This window comes from Schistocerca cancellata, chromosome 2, assembly GCF_023864275.1.
Source record: "Schistocerca cancellata isolate TAMUIC-IGC-003103 chromosome 2, iqSchCanc2.1, whole genome shotgun sequence".
In the NCBI taxonomy this organism is placed as follows: Eukaryota; Metazoa; Arthropoda; class Insecta; order Orthoptera; family Acrididae; genus Schistocerca; species Schistocerca cancellata.
This window is the reverse complement of record NC_064627.1, coordinates 578,220,749-578,246,037: the sequence shown is the minus strand read 5'-3', so window position 1 is coordinate 578,246,037 and position 25,289 is coordinate 578,220,749. Positions and strand designations below refer to the sequence as shown.

General features: G+C 39.2%; 1 protein-coding gene across 1 annotated transcript in view; it reads left to right on the top strand.

Annotated features, from left to right (window-relative positions):
* Window positions 1–11,063, top strand: part of LOC126162183 (sodium/potassium-transporting ATPase subunit beta-2-like) — a 166,944-nt gene extending 155,881 nt beyond the window's left edge. Inside the window, exon 7 of the mRNA XM_049918509.1 lies at window positions 10,306–11,063. Coding sequence (XP_049774466.1) covers window positions 10,306–10,415 — 110 coding nt within the window. The 3' untranslated portion in view covers window positions 10,416–11,063. The remainder of the gene's footprint in view (window positions 1–10,305) is intronic.
* Window positions 11,064–25,289: the final 14,226 nt, after the last annotated feature.

The following is a 25,289-nucleotide window of genomic DNA, read 5'->3' as shown; positions in this document are numbered from 1 at the left end:
GCTAACCACCTCCTCTTCTTTAGCCAGCAGTCCCTGTGATTTAAAATGTTCTCCACTGTAAGCAATATCAAACCCATGGGCTATGCTCATCACACTTGATTCTTCTTCCAGTTTCCTGATGATTCTTCCCCTTGTGAAGTCATCTAAATGTTGACTCCTGGCCATGTTATAAATGAAGAACACCAGCACAGTGCACTGTAACAGATCACTAATTGATATATACTATCTTCTCCCATTCCTTCAACTTCCTCATGTTATGGGTCCTCCTCCATTTGGCATGGTGAGCAATATGTCCCTCATTGTCTTACTACACTAGAACTCAACTTGTGCCATGAACTAGCAAATCCAAGGCTGAGTCTGCAGAATGGTATAAATGGACACGGGAATGTTCTCACACTTTGTTTATTGGAACTGGACACTATTACATATAACAATTGTAGGATTACATAGGATAATGTACTAACTTAAGCTGACTCAGAAAAAAACACTACTCCTCATGCACACCACTATTTGTGTGCACCTCGATCTGCTGTGAGTACCAAAGAGAAACTAAATACTAACTTGAAGGTGTCTTTACCATTTAACATAATATCCTTTAGCATACACGTGATTGCAGGGGGGGGGGGGGGGGAGGGGGGCTGTTTGCACTTGGCTTAGAGAATGCAGACACAAAACTGCAAATAAGTCACAATGGATGACAAACACTGGGTGCTCATGGTTTGAGGTGTGGACACCATTTATCACACATGAAACTATCAACAAGGCTTTAAGCAATCTGTAACTTTCAAACATGTACATGGCATCCTACATAACTTTGGTAAGGCGCTTCAGTCTGGAGCCACGTGACCGCTACGGTCGCAGGTTCGAATCCTGCCTCGGGCATGGATGTGTGTGATGTCCTTAGGTTAGTTAGGTTTAAGTAGTTCTACGTTCTAGGGGACTGATGACCTCTGATGTTAAGTCCCATAGTGCTCAGAGCCCATAACTTAAGTAAATATGTCAGCTCACAGCTATAACCTTAACCTGATTGGACACACACACACACACACACACACACACACACACACACACACACACACACACACACACACACACAATGTTATTTTAGTGACCACAGATGAATTTACTCAAAGTTTAATCGTATGTTAAAGAAACAATACAATTGAATACTGTAACTGCAGTGGGGAGGGAAATGGCACATTATCCACAATGGTACAGTTACACATTAATTCCATAACATACATGAGATACAAAGGAAACAGGAAGTTACAAGGAGAAGTCATGTGTGAACTTGAGATGATGATGATGATGAGGTCCCATACTCCAAGGAATGTAGGGGATGATGCAGGAGACGCACACCGCTGTACTAGGCAAGGTCCTAGGGGAGGTGGTTTGCCATTGCCTTTCTCCAACCATAATGGGGATCAATGATGATGATGGAGATGACACAACAACACCCAGTCATCTAGAGGCAGGAAAAATCCCTGGCCCTGCCGGGAATCGAACCTCGGACTCCGTGTGCGGGAAGCAAGAACGCTACCGCAAGACCCCAAGCTGTGGACAGTGTGAATTTACTGTATAATAATTATAATGTGAGCAAACCAATACAATTAAATCCTCTTTGGAGAAGAGAATGACTGGTAATCACTGAAAGGACACTCCTAAGTTGGTGCACATGTGCTCTTCTGACAACATGTGTATCACTAGTGAGACAGTCCATCACGTCGTAAACATTAATACCAGGAAGTCCGTGAGGCAGAGGTAGTAAGATGTGAAATTTAAGCTGCTTGATTGTGTATAAGAATCAATTGCAAAACTTTGTCTGCATGAAAAGTAAATGAAGTACTTCGCTACTAGCTCTCGATAAGGCATATAGATGCCAGCAACCTCAGTTCAGCCAAAGCATGCAACACTGACTCACCGATGCTGTCTTCACTTTACTCTTACTTGCAAGGAGCACTGTTACAACAAGCTGTCAAATGTTCATTCTTCTAATACAAAACATTCCAAATTAACATTCAGAAAAATGTTCTCTCTTTTGAACAAAGATGCAAGTGACTCAACGTTAGAGTGGGGAGTGCTGGTCAGGGAGCACATTTTGGAGCATGCCTTTCTGGAAAAAACAGTGAGTTGTAGCAAGGAAATGCATGGTGGAGAGAGACTCCAACTGTAGGGTCTGCTACTATTCACAGCCCAATCCAGCATTGTGTGACATATCATCTGCTTTTGCTATCTGTTGAAGCAGAGGGGTGGCAGGCACATAAAGCTGTGGTGTGATGCCCCATAGTTCTCCCCATGTGAGTAGGAAACATTGCGGAGGGGTGGGGGTGCAACAGAGCATCAAGTATGATGGAGGAGGCGATTGCACACACCGAGTCCTACACACCGGACAGGACATGGTGTCAGTGGGCCTGGTGTTTATCACTGCAGCAAGAACAGCAGCAAAGCTTGTGGTAGGCTTGCTGTTGCCCCACTGCACACCTGGAGGATGGGTGATGTGACATCATACCTCCTGCTGGGGCAATAAGTGGCACTACACATGGTCAGTCAGTATAGTAGGGCCTGCTGTGGCATGGGGCTCTGCTAAGGTAAGTAGTGGTTCAAATGCTAGTGCAACTCCTGCCCTGGGGCCCATGAGCCACCTCCTGGGTTGAAGGTGCTGGCCAAGTTGCTGTCATTGCTGCACAGACTTCAGTCTTGATGGCCATAGTAAATTGTGCGATGTATTCCTCCTGTCAGAGCAGGTGGGGTGGGATCCGCATGCCCTCCTTGAGACTCCCATTGTCAGGGAGTGATAGTCAGTAAAAATGGTGAAATGGCACCCCTCCATTGATGGACAGAAATATCTAATCACTTCATACCCAGTGTGGAGCTCACAACCATACAAGGCTCAATGCTGCTGTGGCTGTGATCTTTGCCAAGAAAAACACCAGAGGCTGCCAAGTCCTCTCGACATGGTGGTGCAGACTTCTGGCAGTTTCCAGCGACTAGAGGAAGCAATGTGGTGCTGGTGTGCAAGACTCACATGTCCCCTTCTTCAGTGGACTTACTTGGAGGTGCTTTGCCAATCTTCTTCTCAGGATAGTCAGCTGTGACAACCTGCCCAACTTCTTCTCCGAAGATGTGATGCTGTTTGGAGGAATTTTCTCTACTCTTAAATATGATTGCATACACTCAGGATACTCTTAAATCAATCAGACTATATTTTCACTTCCACAAATGGAAACACCACATAACAGTTTTTCATATATGTGAGTCATATTTCGTAAGTCCAGTGATTCACAGTCTGTCAGAAACTGTTAATTACTTTTACAATAAATACAGTTCCAAAAAATATCTCAGGTTTCTCACAAGCCCACCATCTGCAACTCTAGAGAGTCAGTAAGTAAGTAAGTAAAAGTAAGTGTATTTTCTTTTCTTTTACACAATTCAACTGTTCACAATAATGACTGAAGTAGCACTGTCACGGAATAAGGCGCACTTGCTCCTAGTGCTGGTCATGTAACTTCTGTGATGAGCAAGGCAACCACTTGCCCATGCCAGTGGACTGCCCACATTGTGGCATTCTCTTGACACGCATCCACCCTGCGTACACAGAAAACCTGTGCGAGGTAGAGACACTCTCCCATTTCTCACGCTTGTGCGTAAAATATCGGGTGTTCGAGATGGTGGAAAGCCAAGGGTATCTAGAATTTGCATCAAAATTCTCAACGCACTACAGACTGGCTGGCATCACTAACAATTGGAAGCGGGGCAGTCGGCTGAGGATGGGCTAGGAGGGTGGCTTACAAGAGGTCATGCCTCAATTGCTCAGAACTGTCTGACATTTGTGCCATCCAGCAAACATGCCCAATACCTTTTGTGCAGTCACCCTGGACTGTGGACATGAGTGGTGCATGCTCACTCATGACATCCTTCAGGTGGCACCTAAGGAGATTTGCCATCCCAAGAAACCTGCAGCATTCCTTGTGTGTAGTGGAATGTGGGAACTTGAACACAGACTGGATCTTCTCATTGAGGGTGCAGGAGCCCAAAAATTATGCACTTCTGCATGTTGACAATCAGTCAGGCTCCAGCTCCCAACTAATATACATACACAGAGTAGAAAGTTGCATGTTTATCATTTTCTGTATTTTCATCATAATAAATTTATTGAATATCATGCACTTTTTTCTGTTTAAGAGGTTCAATCTGGTGTTTTTGTAAGGGTGATTTCATTCAGTTTGTAGCACAACAGTTGCTCAGTGAACAGCCAGCTAAATAGCTCATTAATGCATCAGCATCCATTGGTGACACATCTTCCATATCTGTGATTCTGTCTGATTTTATAGTTCACTTCCTCGGTTACTCTCACTAGGATGGTTACAATGCTGTGTTGAGGATGCAGGAGGAACTGGCCACAGTTCTTGAAAAGCTGAATGTGCTTTTGACTATGGTCAGTCACCTTCAGGCTGCTGCCTTGGAGTGTAAGGTGGTAGAGAATGTGGTTTGTCACATGGGACACCTCAGATGTTGCTTGTTTTGTCCACGGGCTATGCTCCCAAGGCACCTCCTAGTGTAACTGACATGATGGATCTGCCCTCACAGGAGGGTGAGTAGCAAGTAGTAACAAGTTCACGTCGCTCAAAGCAGAGGGCCAATGCAGAGAGTGGCCACCTGATCTCACCTATTCACCCTGTGAACAGACATGTGGCTGCTCCTTCAGCACAGTCTGAGCAGGCACATGGAGGAAGGGGTTTACTAGTTATCGGGAGCTTCAATGTTAGGCGAGTTATGGAACCCCTTAGGCAGGTAGCATTATGGGCTGGAAAGAAAGCAAATGTGCACTCAGTATGTCTGCCAGGGGACCTCATCTGAGATGTGGAGGTGGCCTTGCCTGTGGCTATCAAGCGTGCAGAGTGCAGTCCTCTAGCAAGTAGTGACTCATGTTGGCACCGACGAAACCTGTTGCATGGATTCTGGCATCATCCTCAGTTCATACAGGCAGCTGGTGGAGGTGGTGAAGACTGCTGGCCTTGCATGTGGGATGCAAGCAGAGCTCACAATTTGCAGCATTGTTCCCAGGTTTCATCAACTCTGTAAGAGTTTTGGCTGAATCTTTCTAGACCGGTGTTATCATGTGGGGATTTATAGGACTCCTCTTAGTAGGTCAGAGGTGAACTGCACAAAGGAAGCAGCTACTCTGGTAGCAGAGTATTTGTGGAGTGCACTTGAGGGCTTTTTAGGTTAGATAGTAGTTTGAGGTGCTCTGATGAACACTCACCACCCAATACACAGCAAGGGAAGTTAGATCACATTCAGAGTATAGACACTTCAACTGTCAAAATTTTATCAGTAAACTGTTGAAGTATTTTTTATACAGTTCCCAAATTTACAGCCCTCCAGAAAAGTTCTTACATTCAAATATTCTTGGGATCAAGAGCTGACTGTAACAAAAAATGTTAAGCTCTGAGATAGACAGAGCATCATGGAACGTATGTAACAAAGACGTATTAGAGCTGTAGGAGAGGGAGTGTTCATTGTGACAATATTTTTGTCACTATTGAAGTTGAGTGTGACAGTGAAGTTGTCCAGTTAAATATAATAGGTGTAAATAAAACCAAATTAATTGTTGGCTGTTTTTACCCCCCCCCCCCCCCCCCCCCATTTCTGCTATTACAGTTCTAGAGTCATTCAAAGAAAGTCTACAGTAAGTAGCACATAAATATCCAGATCGTGCAATACTAGTTGGAGGCAACTTTAACCTACTGAGTATAGATTGGAATGTCCATGGATTCATTGCACAGAGTACAGACGGACAGTCTTGTGGAGTACTTTTGAACACATTTTCTGAAAACTGTCCTGAGCAGCTAGCTTGGCAGCCCACATGCAATGGAAATATCTTAGAGTTTGTAGCTAATTTCATTATGTAAATGGGGATTAGCAATCATGATGTCATAGAAACTATCATTATGAAAGTTAATAAATCAGTCAAGAAGGCTAGAAGACTGTTTCTAATAGGTAGAGTAGATAAGCACTTGTTAGCATCTCACTTAGTGAATTGGCATCACATGGTTCCAGTAATATGGACATGAGAAATTATTGGCAAAGTTGAAGCAGATTGTAAATTGTGGTCCGGAGAGTTATGTCCCTAATAGGTGGATAATTGATGGAAAAGACCTACCATGGTATAATAATGAAATTCATAAGATGCCGAGGAAGCAGAGGCTGTTGCACTCTAGGTTCAAAAGAGAATGCTCAAATGATGACAAGTAAAGCTTAGCAGAGGTTCATGCGTCTGTTGAAAAGATCTGTGCACAAAACATGCAACAACTACCACCATCACACCTTAGCAAAAGATCTGGCAGAGAACCTGAGAAAATTCTGGTCCTATATATGATTGCTAAGTTAGTGTAAGGCTTCCATTCAGTTCCTTGTTGGCCAGTGTGGTATGGCAGCTGAAGATAGAAAAATGAAAACTGAAGTCTTAACTTTCATGTTCAAGAAATTGTTCACACAGGAGAATCATACAAACATACCATCATTTGACCATTGGACAAACTCCTACATGGACGACAGTATTAAGCATCCCTGGCATAGAGAAACAACTGAAAGATTTGAAAGCAAATAAATCTCCAGATCCAGATAGAATCCCAATTTGGTTTTACAAAGGGTACTCTGCAGCATTACACCCTTATCTATCCTGCATTTATCATGAATCTCTCACCAAGCATAAAGTCCCAGGTGATTGGAAAAAAGTGCAGGTGACTCCAGTATATAAGGACAGAAGAATGGATGTGCAAAATTACAGACCAATATCTCCAACTTGGGTTCACTGCAGAATCCTTGAACATATTGTCAGTTCAAATAAAATAAACTTTTTTTGAGATTGAGAAGTTTATATCCATGAATAAGCATGGTTTTAGAAAGCATCACTCTTGCAAAACTCAGCTTCCCCTTTTCTCATATGATATACTGCAAACTATGGATGAAGGACAACAGGCAGATTCCAGGAAGACATTTGACACAGAGCCCCATTGCAGGCTGTTAATGAAGGTATGAGCATGTGGAATAAGTTCACAGATATATGAATGGCTCAAAGACTTCTTAAGTAATAGAACATAGTATGTTGTCCTTGACAGCAAGTTCCAGAATCTGTTCAGAAAATTTGATTAGAGATCAAAATAAACATCATTTCCGCCATTTTTATTGTTCATGAAAACCACACATTGCTTGTAGTACCACCATACAGCAAGATCTTCAGAGGTGATGGTCCAGATTGCTGTACACATCGGTACCTCTAATACCCAGTAGCACATCCTCTTGTATTGATGCATGTCTGTATTCATTGTGACATACTATCCACAAGTTCATCAGGGCACTGTTGGTCCAGATTGACCCTCTCCTCAATGGTGATTTGGCGTAGATCCCTCAGAGTGGTTGGTGGGTCACGTCATCCATAGACAGTCCTTTTCAATATGTCCCAGGCATGTTTGGTAGGATTCATGTCTGGAGAATGTGCTGGCCACTCTGGTCGAGCAATGTCGTTATCCTGAAGGAAGTCATTCACAAGATGTACGCGATGGGGGTGTGAATTGTCATCCATGAAGAATAATGCCTCACCAATATGCTGCTGATATGGTTGCATTGTTGGTCAGAGGATGGCATTCACGTATCTTACAGCCGTTACAGCATCTTCCATGGCCACCAGTGGCGTACGTTGGCTCCACATAATGCCACACCAAAACTGCAGGGAACCTCCACCTTGCTGCACTTGCTGGACAGTGTGTGTAAGGCATTCACCCTGACCGGGTTGCCTCCAAACACGTCTCCAATGACTGTCTGGTTGAAGGCATATGTGACACTCTTCGGTGAAGAGAACATGATACCAATACTGAGTGGTCCATTTGGCTTGTTGTTGGGCTCATCTGTACCACACTGCAAGGTTTTCTGGTTGCAAAGATGGACCTTGCCATGGACATTGCACATCATGCAGCCTATTGTGCACAGTTTGAGTCATAACATGATGTCCTCTGGCTGCACCAAAAGCATTATTCAACATGGTGGCATTGCTGTCAGGGTTCCTCCAAGCCATAATCCATAGGTAGTGGTCATCCACTGTTGTTGTAGCCCCTGGGCAGCCTGAGCAGGACATGTCATTGACAGTTCCTGTCTCTCTGTATTTCCTTGTCCGAACAACATTGCTTTGGTTCACTCCGAGTTGCCTGGTCTGTTCCCTTGTTGAGAGCCCTTCCTGGCACAAAGTAACAATGTGGACATGATCGACCATCTAGGTATGGTTGAACTACAGACAACATGAGCTGTGTACCTCTGTCCTGGTGGAATGACTGGAACTGGTTGTCTGTTGGACCCCCTTCATGTAATATGTGCTGCTCTGGCATGGTTGTTTACATCTTTGGGTGGGTTTAATGACATCTCTGAACAGTCAAAGCAACTGTGTCTGTGGTACAATATCTGCAGTCAATGTCTATCTTCAGGAGTTCTGGGAACCGGGGTGATGCAAAACTTTTTTTGATGTGTGTATATAAATGATCTAGTAGAAAGTGTCAGATGCTCTTTAAGGCTACTCACAGATGATGCACTTGTGTATACCAGAGTAGCAATTCCAGAAAGTAGAGAAATTTGCAGAACGACCTGCAGCAAATTGATGAATGGTGCAGGCTCTGGCAATTGACCCTGAACATAAATAAATGTAACATATTGCACATACATAGGAAAAGAAATCCTGTGTCTACAGCTACACTATTGATGACAAACAGCTGGAGACAGTGTCTGATGTAAAATATCTAGGTGTAACTATCCAGAGTGACATTAAGTTGGAATGACCACATAAAACAGACAGTGGAAAACGCAGATACCAGATTCACCACAAGAACCTTCAGGAAATATAACTCATCCATGAAAGAAGTGGCTTATAGCGCACTTGTTCGCCCAAGTTTTGAGTATTGTTCATCTATCTGGGATTCCTATGAGGTAGAACTGATAGAGGAGATAGAGATGATCCAAAAAAGAGTGCATGTTTCATCACGGGATTGTTTAGCTGGCAAGAGAGCATTACAGAGATGCTAAACAAACTCCACTGGCTGACGTTACAAGTTAGGCATTGTGCATCATGGAGAGATTTACTACTGAAAATTCAGGACAACACGTTTCAGGAGGAGTCATACAACAAACTACTTCCCCCCCACATACATCTCATGTATTGACAACGAAAAGAAAATTCGAGAAATTAGAGGCAATACAGAGGCCTACCAACAATCATACTCTCCGCCACACACCATTAGGTGGCTTGTGGAGTATGATATAGATGTAGATGTATACACATTTTATCAACAAGGATGACCTGGATTGAAAGATGGAGTACTGCGAGTGGTTTCTAGGCATAATTAGAGAGGATGAAGGTTTGCAGACATGATTATCTAGTCTGATGAAGTGCAATTCAAACTGAACAGTACAGTAAACTGCCAAAATTGCTTGTACTGTGCTTCTGAACATCCTAATGTTAATGTGGACAAACATGTTAATCTGCCAGGTGTTAACACATGGTGCGGTCTGTCATCACGTGGTTTGATTGGCCCATTCTTCTTTGAAAGTACTGTAACTGGTGAAGTGTATCTTCATATGCTGCAAACATCAATTTTACCTGTCATCTGAGAGCTGTTTGGAAATTAATTATTTTGCCTAAAATAAGATGGTGGTCTGCCTCACTACCACAGAGATGTCAGAGCCTACTTGGATGAAAATCTACCTGAAAGATGGATAGGTCAAAGAGGAGCTGTTGAGTATCCACCACAAATGCCATACCTCTTGACTTCTACTTATTGCAGACCTTGAAAAAGAACTTTTTCAACAGAAGCCAGCTACATCGAATGAACTATGAGAAACCATTGAGGTGTCCTATATGGTTATCACACTGGAAACACTGACAGCTGTAGTTCAGTCAACAGTTCAGTGGCATTGACATTGTTTGGGTATAAATGGGGATCACTTTGAACACATAAAATAACCTTTCCCATTGTGAGAATTGTAATCATATTGACATTCCGTTCCACTAATACTGAATATCAGAGAGTGCCTTTATTTTACTGGACCCCTTTCCTAGGCTGGTATAAGCTCTTTCTAGCAAATGTAAACATAACTTGATAAAGGAAATAAAGGACTAGTTGGAATTTGCAATTAGGTTGGTTCCAAAATTAAAAAATATGTTTCTGCAAAACACAATAGAAATTCAATTTTAAAAATAATGTGCATCCCTAGTCCAGCAATCTATATGCTTGATTAATATTTTCTGTTTCACTGTTACAGAACATGTGTTGATTAATGTTGAATGCAGAGCCTGGGCAAAGAATATCATTTACTCTAAAGTGAAAGGTGAACGAGAAGGTTCAATGCATTTAGAACTGATGATGGACTAGCACCGTCTCCATTACGGCTATAGCAAGTTTGTGCCTATTTTCTGCAGTTTTTGGTCCACTGAGAAGATATGTGCCATTGTTTTCTGTAGTGGCAGAAGTCAAAACAAATCTGCCATGAAGATATAATGAGGACTGCTTTATCTGTGCTTTAACAATAGATATTTCTGTGAGAGTAATCAAGTTAGAAGTGTTGAAAAGTGCATTTTTAGTGGGGATAATCAAAAACTCATGAATGAACTTGATATATTGATGTTTTTGTTTTGTTTGTGTGCTTACCACTTTGATGCACAAGGAATTCCAGTCATAGAAGAGAATTAAAATTATATTTATACTGAGTATATCATAATTTTTTCGCTTCTATGTTTTAACTGTTCACATGTTTGTGAAAATAATTAACTGATTTAAACATGATTTGAGAAGGCTATTTAAATGAAACACAAATGTTTAGAAATCAGTAGTACAAATTTGTGGCTATTATTGAGGACTGCACAAAATTGTCAGGGGCAGGTCCGTGTGAGAAAAAATATGTTTGTGTGATATTTAAGAAAAAAAAGTAGATGATAATTTAATACATAGACACTTATTGCCTTTTATTTGCATGCTAAGTGTATATATTTGAAATATATTATAAAACTGTGAAGTAAATAATTTGTAAAGTTGTTTTATTACATCAGTATTAAATAAAAACCTGTAAAACCTGAAAACAAAATTCAAATATGTTCTATATTACCAGAAAAGAAATTCCAGTATATACAGATATGAACAAAAAACTGAAGTGTTTTCATTATAAATTTTGAATGATGTGTTGAAACAGAGATTGCAAACTGTTCTTTCTTCTTTCATTGAATGAAATGTCTAATGACAATACAAAACTCACTTATTTGACCACATTTTAGTTTTAATTTCCATTTGGTATCCACAATCATGAAGTAATAAAAAATGTTTGTATGTTGAATATCATATAGCAAACATGGCATCAGAGCATTGTTACTTTTAAACGGATCAATTTAAATTCTCAGAATAAAGTGTTAGACTTATTGTGAGACCTCATCAGGTCATAATGAACAACTTTAATGAGAGAGTTCTGTGCTAATGCAATAACATTAAATCATCATCATAACACAATAGCTTCAATGGAACCTGGTTACACCATTGCTCATTAAATATAAAGTGAAATGCAAACTATGTATTAAACCATAGAGAAGCAAAGAGATCAATTCTTTGCCTTGATTTCCAGTTGTTTCTCTTATGTATGGGTTTTAAACAGTAGTTCTAAGCCTTGTTTTTTAAATTTCTGTTCATAATGATAATGAAAGAGTAAAAAAATAAGCAAGGGAAGCTGAAGCAAAGGGATTCATTCCCATTCTGGAGAATCACTGCAGCCAACAGAGGAAGGGAAAATTTTGAAGACAATGATGACTCCCAGTTTTTATAACAGAAGACATACCTTACACTACTGCACACAAGGAAAGTAATTTTTACACTAAATTGCATCATATTTTGGGCAAAGGGGTTAAATCTGAACACCTGAAGTGCATTCTTCAGTCAGTCCTACAAATTTTCTGTCACCACTTATTTCGCATCTGGCAATGATTATTAATATGGTAAATTCTAAGTTACACTGTAGTTCAGAATCCGCATACACTGTAGCTCCCGGTTTAGGTTGAGGGATGAATCAGTTGAAAGGTTGAAAAAGCAGAGACTTACTATTTCAAGTAGGACTGTTCTATAGCAAAGAAGTGTTGTTTAAACCAACCTTCAATCTGATGACAGCTTTAGATTTTATGTTTATCACAAACACAAAATTAAACAGACAGTACAGTTTTCCTTCACAGTGTAGCCTTTAAAGTCAGATATTATCTTGCATATATGCATACAGCTAAAATTAATTTTGTTAGCTTCTTGCATTACATTTTGGACAACAAAAGTTTTACTTGCAATTTCACTCACTTTGTGATTTAATTTTGTAATGTAATTTTAAATGTGTGCACCAATATGAGACAAAGAATGTTAAACATGATATTCACATAGATTCATAAAATTATAAAATTCAGTATATTTTCATTTTTATGGAGCTGTATACCAAGGAAAATTTAAATAAATCTTTTACAAAAATCATAGGTACTAAATTGTTTCAAATTTTATTTTTGTCTTGATGTAGTTACTAAAGAGTTATTTCAGAATGTGTGAAGTTATCATCTTAATAATGTGAACACAAAACAATATCCAGTGATTAGCATGGAACATTAAAGGTTGGACTGCCACCTCAATTAGAAAGTGCCTGGTAATGGTTTGCTTAGAAGACTATGTACTAGAACTATTAAGCCTGACTACAACAATATTCACCAAATTGAGAGGACACAAGATTTTCTGTTGTTTTATTGCTAAGAATTACAATAGAGAAAAACCACTTGATTTTTAGGAAAACATTGTGCTAGCTTGATGTGTAGATGAACGATCATACTTAGTTCTGTGTTTAGGTTAAGTTGGGCAGGAAGATCATTTCAAGAGTTACAACTATCTTCATTATGTATGAAGATTTATTATGGAGCATATCTTCATTATGTATGAAGATTTATTATGGAGCATATCCTGTTGTAGTTGTTCTGTTTATTTGTCTGAAGTGTGTAATGCTGGATCCATTCCAATAAGTGTGTTGGTTTTTTTTAGAAAATATTTCAGAATCAGAAGTAAAATGTTCGAGAAACAAGGCCACATCACACTGATGGCTGTGAAAGAATACCATACCCCTGAAAAAAATAGGATTTAAAATTATTGAAGTTAAATGAGAGGTCTCTTACTGCATGATTAGTCTGACAATTGCTTAAATTCCTGATACCTGTGCAATTCTATGTCAGGAGCGGAAATTGTCACTGGAGAGTGAAAAAGCTTTGTGACACAAGACCAAGTCAACATTCAGTTTCAATGCGATAAAAATATTTGCATGGTAATAACAGTGATAATCAGATTTCATAAAGAGTTTTAGACTGCAGGCTCAATTTGTAAAAGTGGAAATGCATAAACAATAGTGACCTGATGCTGGTGTGATCATTGCTTCACCAAACAAGTCACTTCCATTTAACAAACTGAAACATAAATGCAGGCTTTAGAAATAATTAGTAGAAAGAATATTCAGAGTAATAATGAATAAAAACATAGATAAGTTCAACCAGATTATTATTTCATGTTAAATTACATAATGCGAAAGATACATGACCTTACAGCATGGTGCTCAGAACAAGAAATGAAATGTGGAAAAGACATTGTATTTCCTTTTTTACAAAAGCATAAAATGATCAAAAATTGGAAAAATATATTAACTGACTGCATAGATATAAGTTCTGTTTTAAATATAACAGTTCTATAGCTGACATAGTGAAACAGAGATCTGCTACAGGTATTCCTCATGTGCTTTGAGCAGTGACAGGAGCTTTACTGCTGTGCTTGACATCATTGCACCATACACAGCTCCTAGAAATATCAATGACTCAAACATGGTATATTGCAATAATACTGAATCTTTCTGGAAAAAAACATTTTTGATCAATTGGTTGAATATCAGAGTCAAAAATGAATGTCAGCCTCATATAAAGACATATTCTAAAGATTACTCTCTTGTCTGATTTACAGTCTATGTAAAATTTATTCTGATTTTAACTTCAAGTTTCTGGAATACTGATTTAGCAGTTGTTGGCCTTGAATCAAGGTTGGAGAAGATGTGAGGACTTTGTTATTAAAGAAAACAGTCAAATAACTAATTGTGGCAGTCAAGTAAACAACTTACTTAATAAACACTTGCTTTAAGTAGCAAAACGGACAGTTTAAGGGATAAAGTGATAGACTAATATGCAATATATCACAATCATAAAGGAAATTTCCAGACAGATTATGGTACTACCAAACCTCTTTACAAGAAAGAGAATGCGACAGATATTAATGATTACCAACCAGTCTCTCAATGTATCTTCTTCCTGAAAGGAGTGTAACGATTATGTATGCGAGAATTGTGACACAACCTTCTCAAAACAATAGCAATATGGAAAAGGTAGATCACTACTCACCACATGTAGGAGGTGTTGAGTCATTGATGGCACAATGAGAAAGAATGCTGGACATTTTTCAGCTTTTAAACAAAGTCCTCCTTCAGAAGCACAAAACACATGGATTTACACAAGAACAACTCACATGCACATGGTCACTGTCTGCACACCCGTGTGTGTGTGTGTGTGTGTGTGTGTGTGTGTGTGTGTGTGTGTGTGTGTGGTGTTTTTGATGAATTGTGTATTCTATACTTATGAAGAAAGGTTAGCATTCTTTTTCATTGTGCCTGTCTACACCACAATACCTCCTCTATCCTTTCCATACTATTATTATTCCTTCCTCTTAAAGTAAGATACTTGATTTCCATTTGGATTTCAGAAGTGACTCTCTACAGAACATTCTGTTTTTTGGTTCATGAATCAGATTAGACAAAATTTAGGTGATGTAGTATTGCCAACTGGTATTTTCTATGATCTGTGAAAAGCATTTGTGCTGTTCACAAAACTCTCCCAGAGAAGCTCAGATACACTGACAGAAAAAAAATCACAACACCAAAGAATAAATAATTTATAGTAATGAAATTCTGGGAATATACACTCCTGGAAATTGAAATAAGAACACCGTGAATTCATCGTCCCAGGAAGGGGAAACTTTATTGACACATTCCTGGGGTCAGATACATCACATGATCACACTGACAGAACCACAGGCACATAGACACAGGCAACAGAGCATGCACAATGTCGGCACTAGTACAGTGTATATCCACCTTTCGCAGCAATGCAGGCTGCTATTCTCTCATGGAGACGATCGTAGAGATGCTGGATGTAGTCCTGTGGAACGGCTTGCCATGCCATTTCCACCTGGCGCCTCAGTTGGACCAGCGTTCGTGCTGGACGTGCAGACCGCGTGAGACGACGCTTCATCCAGTCCCAAACATGCTCAATGGGGGACAGATCCGGAGATCTTGCTGGCCAGGGTAGTTGACTTACACCTTCTAGAGCACGTTGGGTGGCACGGGATACATGCGGACGTGCATTGTCCTGTTGGAACAGCAAGTTCCCTTGCCGGTCTAGGAATGATAGAACAACGGGTTCGATGACGGTTTGGATGTACCGTGCACTATTCAGTGTCCCCTCGACGATCACCAGTGGTGTACGGCCAGTGTAGGAGATCGCTCCCCACACCATGATTCCAGGTGTTGGCCCTGTGTGCCTCGGTCGTATGCAGTCCTGATTGTGGCGCTCACCTGCACGGCGCCAAACACGCATACGACCATCATTGGCACCAAGGCAGACGTGACTCTCATCGCTGAAGACGACACGTCTCCATTCGTCCCTCCATTCACGCCTGTCGCGACACCACTGGAGGCGGGCTGCACGATGTTGGGGCGTGAGCGGAAGACGGCCTAACAGTGTGCGGGACCATAGCCCAGCTTCATGGAGATGGTTGCGAATGGTCCTCGCCGATACCCCAGGAGCAACAGTGTCCCTAATTTGCTGGGAAGTGGCGGTGCGGTCCCCTACGGCACTGCGTAGGATCCTACGGTCTTGGCGTGCATCCGTGCGTCGCTGCGGTCCGGTCCCAGGTCGACGGGCACGTGCACCTTCCGCCGACCACTGGCGACAACATCGATGTACTGTGGAGACCTCACGCCCCATGTGTTGAGCAATTCGGCGGTACGTCCACCCGGCCTCCCGCATGCCCACTATACGCCCTTGTTCAAAGTCCGTCAACTGCACATATGGTTCACGTCCACACTGTCGCGGCATGCTACCAGTGTTAAAGACTGCGATGGAGCTCTGTATGCCACGGCAAACTGGCTGACACTGACGGCGGCGGTGCACAAATGCTGCGCAGCTAGCGCCATTCGACGGCCAACACCGCGGTTCCTGGTGTGTCCGCTGTGCCGTGCGTGTGATCATTGCTTGTACAGCCCTCTCGCAGTGTCCGGAGCAAGTATGGTGGGTCTGACACACCAATGTCAATGTGTTCTTTTTTCCATTTCCAGGAGTGTATTTGTCTAGGTAACATATGTAAGTGATTGACACTGCAAGATCACAGGTTAAGGTAACAATGAGATAAGTCATTGCAAATGTGAAATGCTGCTACCACCAGAATGTTGGATTCAAATTGCAAACATGCATGCATTGTGTTGTACAGGTGCCAGATGTCAGTTTGCGGGATGGAGTTCCATGCCTATTCCACTTGATTAGTCAATAGAGGGATGGTGAATGCTCTTTGTGGATGATACTGGAGTTGTCATCTGATGATGTCCAATATGTGCTTGATTGGAGACGGATCTCATAATCAAGCAGGCAAACTGTCAACACTCTGTAGAGCATATTGTGTTACAACAGTAGTATTTGGTTGAGTGTTATCCTGTTGGAATAGTCCCACTGGAATGCTGTTCATGAATGGCAGCACAAAAGGTTGAATCATCAGACTTATATACAAATTTTCGGTCTTGATACTTGGGATAACCACATGAGGGCTTCTGCTGTCATATGAAATTGTACCCCAGACTATTACTCTAGGTGCAGGTCCAGTTTGTCTAGCACACAGATAGGTTTGTTGCAGACACTCAGCTGGCCTCCTCCTAATCACCACTAGCACCAAAGTAAAACCAGTTTTCATCAGAAAACACAACAGACTTCCACCCTGCCATCCAATGAGCTCTAGCTTTACATCACTAAAGTTGCAAATGGCGGTGGTTTGGTGTCAGTGGAATGCACACTACAGGGCATCTAGCTTGGATCTGTCCTTACAGTAGCCAATTTGTAACAGTTTGTTGTGCCACTGTTGTGCCAACTGCTGCTCAAATTGCTGCTGCAGATGCAGTTCAATGTGCCAGAGCCATTTACTGAACATAATGGTCTTCCCCCTTAGTGCTATGTGGTCATCCAGAGCCCAGTCTCCTTGCATATATATAGGCTCGTGACCATCACTGCCAGCCATCAGTACAGTGTTTACATTCCTGCCAAGTCTTTCTGCAACATCACAGAAGAAACATCCAGGTTTCTGAAGCCCTGTTATATGACCTCATTCAAACTCAATGAGGTGCTGATAATGGTGTCCTTGCTAACTTGAAGGCATTCTTAACTAACATCAACTCGCCATATCCAATATCAAAAGGTAATTAATGTATTTAACGCAAAACTGATTTGCATCCTCATAGTGCACTACTGGTGCCATTCTTTTGCAACAGGCACAAAATTTGAATATACATAATTTTTTAGATGTAGAAACTTTCCGACCAACTTTTGTTTATGTCACACAATTCCTTCTTGGTGTTACAATTTCTTTCCATCAATGTATTATGGTATCAAAGATCTGCTAGTAACTAGTTTTCATTTGACAAGGGGTGATCCTTGTGGTTAACGGGTCCAGGCAGACAGGTTTTTAGGTTAAAGCCGAAGTCCAGACAGACATATTACAAATAAAATAAAAACTAACCTTACAGTAGAACTGGGTAAGTGTAAGATTGAACAAGCATCATACACTAAATTCTTGGGAGTATGGTTTGATGAACACTTAAGATGGGAAAAGCATGTAATATCATTGAACAAAAAATTAAGTCAAACATGTTATATACTTAGAATGCTTAAAAGCTCATGTAATATTAAAACAGTGTTATGTGTTTATTTCTCATTCATGCACAATTTATTAAGATACGGCGTACAGTTTTGGGGGAACATCAGTCTAACAAAACACTCATTTAGACTACAAAAGAAGGCAGTCAGAATAATAAAAGGTATAGGATATAGAGACTCTTGTAGGCAAGCTTTCAAAGAATTAAAAATCATGACACTACCATCTTTATACATATATGAAAGCATATGTTTCTTAAAAGAACACGAGGAATTTTCTACATTAAACAGAGAATTTCACAACTACGAAGCAAGGAATAGGAATGATTTCCACAGAGAAATTCATAAAACAGCTATGTATCACAAAAGTGTACTATACCAACACAAAATCCTCTACAGTGCTCTCCCCAAAGAACTAAAAATAATACCAAAACTGTACATATTTAAAAGAGAATTAAAAAACATGTTATTGAGCAATAGTTTTTACAGTATTGAAGAGTTTATGAATCGTTGACAATAAAAGTGCAGTTAATATTTCCCTGACATAATAAATATGTGTAATTGCTCACATTTAAATACTTGCTGTTTCTATGAAATTGTGAAATTTTTTTTTTTGTACGTTGTTATCCTACTTGTATATTTTTATGTTAATGTTCTAAAAGTTCTATTAAAATTGTAATGTCTAAGTGACAAGTAAATTCAATTACAAATTTTCATGTATATGTATTTTAAATTGTAATGTTTATTGACAAGTCCTATGTCATTTCGATGATGTACTACAAGGATGCAAATAAATTGAATTGAATAGAATAAAAGGATCTTCATATACAGTAAATAGGGGTAAAGCTGAGGGCAGTATCAACTTACTTCATCAAAATATCAGAGGAATAAAAAATAAAGTACATGAGCTATTTAGTGTGTTTAGGTGACCTCAAAAATGAGAATGAGATTGATATGCTCTGTCTGTCTGAACACCATGTAACTGTGGGGATGGATAGTGTCAGTATAAATGGGTATAATTTAGCATCTTACACTTGCAGATCTAGGATGGATAAAAGAAGTTGCCAATTTCATAAAACAAGGGTATAAATACAAAACTGTAGAAGTAAGCAAATTTTGTGTTGAACAGCACTTTGAGGTTTGTGCATGTGAACTTCAGCTAGAGAATGTAGTGTTGATATTAGCAACAGTGTACAGGTCCCCATTAGAAGACTGGGAGCTATTCATAAAAAAAGTTTGACTGCCTATTATGATGTCTGTCAGGCAAAAAGAAGAAGTTATTTATCTGTGGTGATTTCAATGTAAACTTCCTAACTAATTCTGATAGGAAAAGTGAACTAGAAGTGATATTAACAACATGTAACTCAGAATCAGTAGTCAATTTCCCTATAGCTCAAGACAGTAGCACTCTAATATATAATGTCTTTGTACAGAAAGAGGATGTAAAACAAACGCATGATCTCCCTGTGTTAAATGGATTGTCAGACCATGATGCACAACTGATTAACTTACAAAACCTAACAGGGTGTACAGTTCAGAAACCATTAAGTAAAAGTGTGAGGTTGCTCAACCTGGTATCTATAGAGCACTGCAGAGAGAGTTTAAGAAATGTTAATTGGGGAGATGTGTATAATGAGACAAATGCTAATGATAAATGCAACATGTTTCTTGATAAATTTATATCCCTTTTTGAACATTATTTCCCAAAGAAAATTACTAAATGGAACATCACACACTTTTCAAAGAAACCTTGGGTTACTACAGGTATTAAAGTGTCTTCAGAAAGAAAAAGAAAACTGCATGAGACGGCAAGAAGTCGTAAAGAACCAGAAGTAGTTTTACACTATAAAAATTATTCTAACACGCTGAGAAAAAGTGTAAGGAAATCAGGAAATATGTATGTTAGAAAAGTTACGTTTCCTGTCTCCCTTCTAACAACATTCCATACTGACTTGATTTTATTGCTGGAGTTGTTAATAAATCCAGCAATAAAATCAAGTCAATATGGAATGTTGTTAGAAGGGAGACATCAAAGTAACCACTGGGGCAAGTAGTATTACTATTAAAGAGAATGAGACCATCCTAACCAACAGTACACAAGTAGCTAATGTATTTAAGAACCATTTCTTAAGTGTAAGAGAAAAAATTGGTGAGAATAGTTCAAAAGAAAAAGCCAGGCAATACATAGAAGAGTCAGTTTTGAAAAATTTTAGTCAGATTAAGTTTCACCTAACAACCTCTTGTGAAATAAGTAAAATTATTAAATCTTTGAAAAATGAATGTTCTGTTGGAGTAGATGACATCTCTAATAAGAAATTAAAACAATGTGGAGCAATTACAGCTGATGTTCTGAGTCACATTTGTAATGCATCACTAATTCAAGGTATTTTCCCAGACAGGTTAAAACATGCCATTGTCAGGCCTTTCTACAAAAGGGGGGACACCACAGATGTTACCAATTACCAGCCAGTGTCCTTGCTTAAAGCAGTTTCAAAAATCTTCGAGAAAGTTATTTACTCAAGAGTGGTTAGCCATATCAACAGTAATGGGATTCTTAGTAAATCACAGTACAGATTTCAAAAATGCTGTTCCACTGAGACAGCAATATACAATTTCACTGTGCACATAATAGAGTCTTTAAATAGTAAAATATCACCAATAGGAATTTTCTGTGTCATGTCCAAAGCATTTGATTGTGTGAGCCATGACATTATGTTAGAGAAATTACAATTCTATGGTATAAATGGAATAGCATATAAGTGGTGTAAGTCATACGTAGAGAACAAGAAACAAAAAGTTTCTTTATATGGGTCAAGTGATTTAAATAAGTTTGCCACTTCATCTACATCTACATCTACATCTACATTTATACTCCGCAAGCCACCCAACGGTGTGTGGTGGAGGGCACTTTACGTGCCACTGTCATTATCTCCCTTTCCTGTTCCAGTCGCGTATGGTTCGCGGGAAGAACGACTGTCTGAAAGCCTCTGTGCGCGCTCTAATCTCTCTAATTTTACATTCGTGATCTCCTCGGGAGGTATAAGTAGGGGGAAGCAATATATTCGATACCTCATCCAGAAACGCACCCTCTCGAAACCTGGCGAGCAAGCTACACCGCGATGCAGAGCGCCTCTCTTGCAGAGTCTGCCACTTGAGTTTGTTAAACATCTCCGTAACGCTATCACGGTTACCAAATAACCCCTATCTAACTGGGGTGAAATTATATTAGGTGTTCCACAGAGTTCAATCATGGATGCCCTTCTGTTCTTGATGTGTGTGAATGACCTCTCTTCGTATCTGAAACAAGAAGCTGAACTGACACTGTTTGCTGATGATACAAGCCTCATTATTAATCCAGTAAAAGAAACTCCAATTGAAAGTGATACAAATAAGGTCTTTTGAAAAGTCATTAATTGGTTTTCTGCAAATGGGCTTGCTTTTAACTTTGAAAAAACACAGTATATCCAATATTCTGCTGCAAAAAGTATAGTTCCTTCAATAAATATGACTCATCAACAGAAGTCAGTAGACAGGGTAGAGCATACTAAGTTTTTGGGTGTACATATAGATGAGAATCTTAATTGGAAAATTAATATTTTGCATCTTCTAAAACAACTAGGTTCAGCAACTTTTGCAATCAGAATAATTACCAATTGTGAGGATACAGAAATTAGTAAGCTAACATACTTTGCATACTTTCACTCTCTGATGTCATACGGAACAATATTTTTGGGTAACTTAACACTTAGACAAAATGTATTCACTGCTCAAAAGAATGTGGTTAGAATAATGTGTGGGGTTCATAGTCACACATCTTGTAGGCATCTTTTTAAAATATTGGGAATTCTTACAACAGCCTCATAGTACATTTACTCACTAATGAAATTTGTTCTCAGCAACATGGACCAGCTTATAAACAACAGTGACATTCATGATTATAATACCAGAAAAAAGAAAGACTTACACTATCCCTTACTCAACCTGTTTTTGGCACAGAAAGGGATAAAATATGCTGCTATAAATTTTTTTTGACAAATTCCCAGATAAAATAAAATGTCTGACAGACAGCAGTAATAGCTTCAAAAAGAAATTGAAATCACAGGTCCTTGACAACTCCTTCTATACCATAGATGAATCCTTGAATAGAAATAAATAAATCTACAAATATAATAATGTTGCGCCATTTAAGGGAATGGGGTAAATAATAGAAATATTAATCTTTAACACTGTACTGTAATTTTATATATATATATATATATATAAAAGATGATGAGACTTACCAAACAAAAGTGCTGGCAGGTTGATAGACACACAAACATACACACAAAATTCAAGCTTTCGCAACAAACGGTTGCTTCGTCAGGAAAGAGGGAAGGAGAGGGAAATACGAAAGGATGTGGGTTTTAAGGGAGAGGGTAAGGAGTCATTCCAATCCCGGGAGCGGAAAGACTTACCTTAGGGGGAAAAAAGGACAGGTATAGACACACACACACACACACACACACACACACACACACACACACACACACACACACACAAGCAGACATTTGTCAAATGTGTGTGTGCGAGTGTATACCTGTCCTTTTTTCCCCCCTAAGTTAAGTCTTTACACTCCCGGGATTGGAATGACTCCTTACCCTCTCCCTTAAAACCCACATCCTTTCGTCTTTCCCTCTCCTTCCCTCTTTCCTGACGAAGCAACCATTTGTTGCGAAAGCTTGAATTTTGTGTGTATGTTTGTGTTTGCTTGTGTGTCTATCGACTTGCCAGCGCTTTTGTTTGGTAAGTCTCACCATCTTTGTTTTTAGATATATTTTTCCCATGTGGAATGTTTCCCTCTATTATATCCATATCATTAATTTGAACCCAACAATTACGTTTGTTATTGTCACTGTTGCATTTCGAAGTCTTTTCTGTCGTCTTATTTCCTCCTTCTGTTTTTGCCAGTAGTTTCACTTTGTATTCACCTTCTCCTTTTTACCGTAATCTACTATACAATTGTATCCCGCCGATATATACTCAATAATACGTAATACGTAATAATACGTAACCCACTTCCAAACCATAACTAAAAAATTTTTTTTTCCGCTTTCAACACTACCGCTGCTATAAAATCTACCGTTTCTAGTTCACAAACAGTTCCTTTCACCTATTAAACAACCTTTTCAGCTAGTTCTAATAACTTTTGCTTTATTTCAATTTCCGTTTTTCTCACATCACCGATCATTTTTAGCCGCTTCCCACAGGTTTTAACGTCATTATTTCTTCATCAGACAATTGTTAGCCTCATTTCCATAATCTGCCACCACCAAACCACTCCTTTTAATACATCTACACGTAGTTTTTTCGAAATTTTCCCGAATTTCTCCACCCTTTAACGTGTTTTCGCGGCAACACAACCACCTAACCTTTATGCACATCGTTGTCTACCTACACAAGTTCACCACAGGATCAACATAGCCCAGCTCTAACCAACACTTTTTCGCCTTTTTTCACACCAGATCTCCATTTGCTTTCTAGTTCTCCTTTATCTCTCCCCATATATTTTTATATTTATTTTCATTTTGACAAATGTCTGCTTGTGTCTGTGTATGTGCGGATCGATGTGTGTGTGTGTGTGTGTGTGTGTGTGTGTGTGTATTTATATATATTAAAAAAATCTTGTTTCACATGTGCATTTCTTGTGCAGTTGACATGTTCCACATCATAATGGCTACTGTACCATGTGATTGATCAATGGAACACACAACCAAGTAACTAACTGACATAACTGTAAGAAACAATGTGATACTACGTAATCCTGGGAGTGTACACAATGAAACAGCATCTTCAGAATGGAGAATAATTGCTACAGATGGACAACAGTGATTGATATTAGGTCTTTCTTTGTCTCTTTATGTACTTGTAGAGGATCTGCCATCACAAACCCAAGAACCAGAAATAGTTATTTTTAAGATAATGCAAATACTATAATCAAGTCTTGTGGACTTAACAATATGAATTAGACTAGACAGCTACTCGTTATATGATTATATAGAGGAAATGTTGTGTAGCAAATAGACATATTTAAAAGTAGACTGTAGGTTATTTTTTAGTTATCAGACAAAGTTCTTCATCATATGAAGAAAACACACAGACAGACAGACATATATGTACAACTCACACACGTATAGCCACTGTCATCTTGGATTGCAGTAAGATGACAAAGGCCTGTGTGTTTGAGTTGCACATATACATATATGGGGGAGAGGTATGTGTTTGCCTTTGTCTGATGAAGGACTTTGTTTGATAACTAAATAATATCCCATAATCTACTTTCAAATTTACCTGTCTGCTGCCAAAAACCTCCTCTATATTGTGAATAGCAATCTGTCCTGATTAATGCTGTTATTCTATCCTGAATTTTCTGTTGTTTGATAATGTAACCAGGATTTTCTTGAAAATTAATGACAAGTTCCCAGCAAATAGGCTGTCACAACATAAACAGTTCTGTACTGCAAAAAGTCTGATGACTCAATATAAATAAATGAGATAAAATGTTCTAAATTTTTAGGTGTTTATGTTGATAATAACCCGAACTGGAAGTAACATGTTACAAACCTTCTAAACATCTAAGATCTGCAGCATTTGCTTTACAGATATTATCTTATTTTAGTGATAAAAATCTGATAAAGTTGATTTATGTTCCCATATGGATTCAGTAATGCCTTAATAGCATCATAGTCTAGGGTAATTTGCTTTTTACACAGAAGTATGTGATAAATGGTGTCTACTCTGGAACCTCTTGCACATAGCTCTTTAAACAGCTGGACATACTGACAGCAGAATCATAGTAATTTTATTCTCTTATGAAATTCACTGTCAACAGTCAGCCACAGTTTGGAAAGAACAGCAATATTCTTAACTATAATTCTAAAAGGAGAAATTACTTACATCACTCATAACTCAGCCTCAATGTGGTGCAGAAAGGAGTGAGGTATTCAGCCATAAAAGTCTATGATCACATACCAAGCGATGTACAAGACTTCAATAGGTAATAAAATTAACTTTAAACAAAAATTAAAATCACAGTGTTCTTGAAAACCCTCCCACTCCATGGAAGAAGTAGAAATTTCTGTATGTAAATATGTAAACAAGTTGCTACATTTTTTCACTATCCTTTAATATACAATTAATTATTAAAATACTGGTACAAGAATACTCATTGATAAAAAAAGTTCAATTCTAACATCAATACCATAAA